Source organism: Salvelinus fontinalis, chromosome 22, assembly GCF_029448725.1.
Source record: "Salvelinus fontinalis isolate EN_2023a chromosome 22, ASM2944872v1, whole genome shotgun sequence".
NCBI lineage: Eukaryota > Metazoa > Chordata > Actinopteri > Salmoniformes > Salmonidae > Salvelinus > Salvelinus fontinalis.
In genome coordinates, this window is record NC_074686.1 from 8,179,408 (window position 1) to 8,184,716 (window position 5,309).

General features: G+C 44.1%; 1 protein-coding gene across 1 annotated transcript; it reads left to right on the forward strand.

The window, feature by feature from the left end:
• Nucleotides 1-444: 444 nt before the first annotated feature.
• LOC129819684 (serine/threonine-protein kinase SBK1-like) lies at nt 445-4,380 on the forward strand. Its single transcript, XM_055876161.1, has 4 exons — nt 445-555; nt 2,174-2,318; nt 2,432-2,634; nt 3,159-4,380. Exons 1-4 carry the CDS (start codon nt 550-552, stop codon nt 3,960-3,962), a joined length of 1,158 nt encoding a protein of 385 aa, XP_055732136.1. The 5' UTR covers nt 445-549; the 3' UTR covers nt 3,963-4,380.
• Nucleotides 4,381-5,309: the final 929 nt, after the last annotated feature.

Below are 5,309 nucleotides of genomic sequence, written 5' to 3' on the forward strand. Positions count from 1 at the left end.
TGTGTTTGTGAGTGAGAGAGAGAGAGGTGCCGTTGGAAAAAGGGAGAGAGACAAGTGTTTGGATAGACAAAGGCGTTAATTTGTTGATTGACAGAACAAACTCGAAATATTGACTGGCCTTGGGCTCCACAACAGGAAGGGAAAGGCACCAGTGGGAGGGGCTGGCCTTCGACTGATGGGACAGACAGCTCACCAGAGAATCCGGTGGGAGGGAGAGAACGTGGGAGGAGTGCAGGAGGAGAGGAAAAGGGGAGCGAGATAATGTAGGGATCAAAGTAGGGGTTGTCGATATCAAAACGCACAAACAGGAGAGATAGAGGGGCCTCTGCTGAGAAAGACAGACACGGACAACTACTCTACAAGATCACTAGAGCAACTCTTTTACCTTATAGTTGGAAGAACTAATGTGCAGCCTATGTGTTGTGGAAGCGGTATTGAAAGGTGCACTACTTGGTCGATGTGGGCAGAGATACAGATTCACTGTAACTTGTCTGTGAGGAACATCCCAATATCACTGTGAAAGAGACTGAAGTCAACCACAGAGCCAAAATGACAGTAAGTAAGCCATCCGTTCACCCCATTTTCCTCTGCAACTAGGAAAGAATTATGAACAATGTGTTTCATTCAGCCAACATTCATCAATGTTTAGGTAGACATTTGTAGTAGTTTTCTAAGATGTTGACTTCTTATGAAATGTATTTAATATAGTTTTACTTCCTTCATTTTTTTCCTAAATGTATTATTTCAAAATAACATTTTATTGTATTAAATTATTGTGTGTGGGGGGCAACAGCAGTGCCTTATACCGATGTGAGATGTTCCCATTATGTGACAAAATGCGATCCAACGTGTTATTGATATTAGACAGCAGGTTATTAGATAAGGAAAATTGGTAATGTAGTATGTACTATTTAGTAACACTTCATAATAACGTTCATGCAAAAGCCATTTGAAATGCTTATGCATGTTTTTAAATGCTGTATTAATTATTAGAAACGTTATAGAAGCTTATGAATTGGAATTTGAAGCTCGCATCCGCTACAAGACCATGGTGCTTGCCTACGGAGCTGTGAGGGGAACGGCACCTCAGTACCTCCAGGCTCTGATCAGGCCCTACACCCAAACAAGGGCACTGCGTTCATCCACCTCTGGCCTGCTCGCCTCCCTACCACTGAGGAAGTACAGTTCCCGCTCAGCCCAGTCAAAACTGTTCGCTGCTCTGGCCCCCCAATGGTGGAACAAACTCCCTCACGACGCCAGGACAGCGGAGTCAATCACCACCTTCCGGAGACACCTGAAACCCCACCTCTTTAAGGAATACCTAGGATAGGATAAAGTAATCCTTCTGACCCCCCCCCCCCCTTAAAAGATTTAGATGCACTGTTTGTAAAGTGGCTGTTCCACTGGATGTCATAAGGTGAACGCACCAATTTGTAAGTCGCTCTGGATAAGAGCGTCTGCTAAATGACTTAAATGTAAATGGAATCCTTGTAACGCGTATAAATATTATCTTTTATAATGAAAAACCTATTAACAGTATACTAATGCTTTTTCATGATAGGTATTATAAAATGCTTACCCGCTATATTTATTCATATTCATATCTAATCAATCCCTTTACTTTTAATGCTTACACTATTGATACCAAATGTTCCTAAGCATTATATATTGTAAACCATGAACATATTGAGCAGTAGTCAGAAGTTGGGTACAGTGCAGTACAACTTTAATCCCAAACCACACGCCTCCGTTTCCCCCAACACAAAGTTACATAACCACGGTGTTAAGCCCATCTCCCTACAGGCTGTTCAGGTTATGCTGCGCTGGCAGGGGTCCGGGCAGGGCTTACCCATGTGGAGCTAGCTATGCCACTCAGAGATGTATATATCCATGGCTCTCTATGTATTAATGGGGTGTCTTGGGGTCGATCCGGTTGGCTCATATAGAAAAATCCCACAATCGCCTGCCTGGTGCCAATCAATGAAAAAGTAAACAGTCGAACGGAGAAATCAAAGGCTTGGTGAAAAGGGGGGTGTCCAAAAACTGTCCAATAAGAGCCCTTGAGCTGTTCATAGGGCTATAAAGGGATGTGTTTATACCTGGTTTAGTGCTGCCAAAATCGTCATGACGACAAGCATCATAACAGATATCTGTTATGTTCCCATCTCCGCAGGCTGCCACAAGATTATTGGACGAGATGTGCCATCTCACCATCCAGTCGTTTACATCACTGGAGACCTCGGACCACTTCCAGGTGGTCAAGATGTTAGGGGAGGGGTCGTACGGGAAGGTCATGTTGGCTGTACATAGGAAAAGAGGTAAACTATGTGTTTGTTTTAACCCTAAACCCAGTTTGTCTGGCCTCATATCTACAGAATTTCTCTCTTTCTTTTGTTCTGATCACTTTTCTCTCTCTCTTCCTTCCCTCTAGGAACTCCAATGGCCCTGAAGTTCTTTCCTCGTGATTCCACAAATCTCTTCTCCTTTTTGCGAGAGTATAACCTCTCCCTCTCCTTCTGCACCCACCCGTCCCTAACCAAGGCCCTGGGAATTGCCTTCTCCACCCCCTCACATTACGTTTTCGCCCAGCAAGCTAGCCTCTTCGGTGATCTGTACGACGTCATTGTCCCAGAGGTATAGTATATGTGGGAAATGTATCATTATTCTCGTATGCATCTTTGTTAACTCAGGTCTAGATCCAATCAGATCAAGAGTTAACCGGCAATGGCAGACACCTGCATAGCAACTGCGTTGGAGATGTCAAATCAGTGAGCAGCTGCTCTTGCGATCCACTCACATAAAAAATTCAAAACTAGAAAGTGTAGGCTATATAGAAATAATGACGCTCAAATTGAAAAATCCTGAAATAAAATAATAAGGATGTCTATCATCATAATGGAGGTGTAGATTACATCTCACATTCTAGTGTTCCAACTTGTAAACAAGGCTGCATGGGATTTCTGTTCATGTGACTCGCTGCAGCCAATAGCAATGCCCGCTTCAGGTATAATGCCGGGGGCCACTTGTGGATTTGAGACCTATAACCTCCCGACACTGTCAAAACACCCACCCTACGGATGTCAACTAAAGTGGATCTGATTGAATAGAGCCGTAAGAGTGGGACATGTAGTTCAACTGTGCCTCTGTCTTTTTCCCAGGTGGGTTTGGAGGAGGATTGTGTCCAGAGGGTGGTGTCCCAGCTGAGCAGTGCCCTAACCCACCTCCACTCCCTGGGCTTCGTCCACCGCGACGTCAAGCCCGAGAACATCTTCCTGGTCGACGCTGCCTGCCGCTGGGTCAAACTGGGCGACTTCGGCATGGCCAAGGCCACGGGAACCAAGGTACCCGGTGTGTGGTACAGTTCTGCTTACTGTACGCCCGAGGCAGAGATAGCGAAGGAGTCGGAGGATAGTAGACATAATACTGCTTTAAAACCTGATGGAGGAAATGGGTTGGACAACAAGATCAAGAGGGTGTGGGTGTCGGTTGAGGTCAGTACAGACTGCTGGGCCTTGGGGATCCTCATCTACGCCATGCTGACTGGCAGTCTACCCTGGACGGAGACCGCATCGGACGACCGCTCGTACATCAAGTACAAAGAGTGGTTTGACCAGGAGAAAGGTCAAGATGGTCAGGACGACAAACTAGACCTATGGGGGGATGAAAAAGACGAGGACATCATGATGAGTTTGGACGAAGACAAGCAGAATCTGAACGAGAAGAAATCCAATCCGGTCGCCCCCCAGTTTGCCTATTTCACCCCACTGGCCTGCTCCCTTTTCCAGGCACTTCTTCACCCACAGCCTGGGCTTCGCGGTAGGCCCGACGATGTACTGGGCTACCTCGGGGGAGACTGGTTGCGGAAGAAGGAGAAGATACGGTTGGAGGAGGAGAGGGAGAAAATTAGAGGGAGAGAGGTAATCAGAAACGAGAAAGAGAGGAAGGGAAGGATGGAGAGATAAGGGAGTGGCGACACACGATCATAAACTTGCAAATTCAAAGGTGAAAGAGACAACATTTTTGACCTCCAGAAAACAATACATATCCTCTGATGTGTCACATTGGTGCTTAAAAAGACCTTGTACAGTATATAATACCACTACAGTTGCACTTTTTGTAAGATAAATAGCCATCAAGTCATTGTTGATACTGGATAGCCTTTGGGGATCGGCACAGTTGCATTTGGTTACTATAGGGACTTGTAAGCACTTTATCAATTAGCATGTTGATGTGTTCAATCCAGTAAATTCTACAGCAAGTGTGACTTGATGATGTTGTTTGTGTGTTCTAATGTTTTTTATAATATGTAAATATCATCTGTACGTCATCCTTTCCTGTGGTTAGAATTGAGTCTAATAAAATGTTGGTTATGAGTTAACATTTGGATTAAACTCATAAATTCATAGTTTCCCTCTCTAGATTGCTATGATATTCACACAGTCTTCTGCACTTTGTGTTGATTCTGTAGTAAGTTATCTAGCTACTCGACTGTATTACGTTAACCAAGACAATTGATATGATTTCCGATTTTTCTAAATGATTGGACTTGGAGGGTAGAATAACAAGTGTGACTGCAAGCGCCCCGCTAGGCAAAAACTGGTTGAATCATCGTTTCATGTTTTTTCTTTTCTTTTCTTTTTTCTTTTTTCACTGTCATGATCGTCGTCAAAGAAATGACCGGACCAAGGTGCAGCGTGATAAGCGTACATTCTTATATTTTTTTATGTCGCCAACAAAACAATAAACAACAAAACGAACGTGAAGCTCTGTAAGGCTATACATGCCACTAACAAAGACAACAACCCACAAATGAGAAAAGGAAAAAAGGCTGCCTAAGTCTAAATCCCAATCAGAGACAACGATAGACAGCTGTCCCTGATTGAGAATCCTACCCGCCAAAAAACAAAGAACCAGAAAGCATAGACTTTCCCACCCGAGTCACACCCTGACCAAACAAACATAGAGAATAAAAGGATCTCTACGGTCAGGGCGTGACATTCACCTGTATTTAACCAGGCAGGCCAGTTGAGAACAAGTTCTCATTTACAACTGCAACCTGGCCAAGATAAAGCAAAGCAGTGCGTCAAAACAACGACACAGAGTTACACATAAACGAATGTACAGTCAATAACACAATAGAAAAATCGATGTACCGTGTGTGCAAAGGTAGAAGATTAGGGAGGTAAGGCAATAAATAGGCCGTAGAGGGGAAGTATTTACAATTTAGTATTAACACTGGAGTGATAGATGTGCAGATGATGATGTGCAAGTAGAGATACTGGGGTGCAAAAGAGCAAAAAGATAAATAA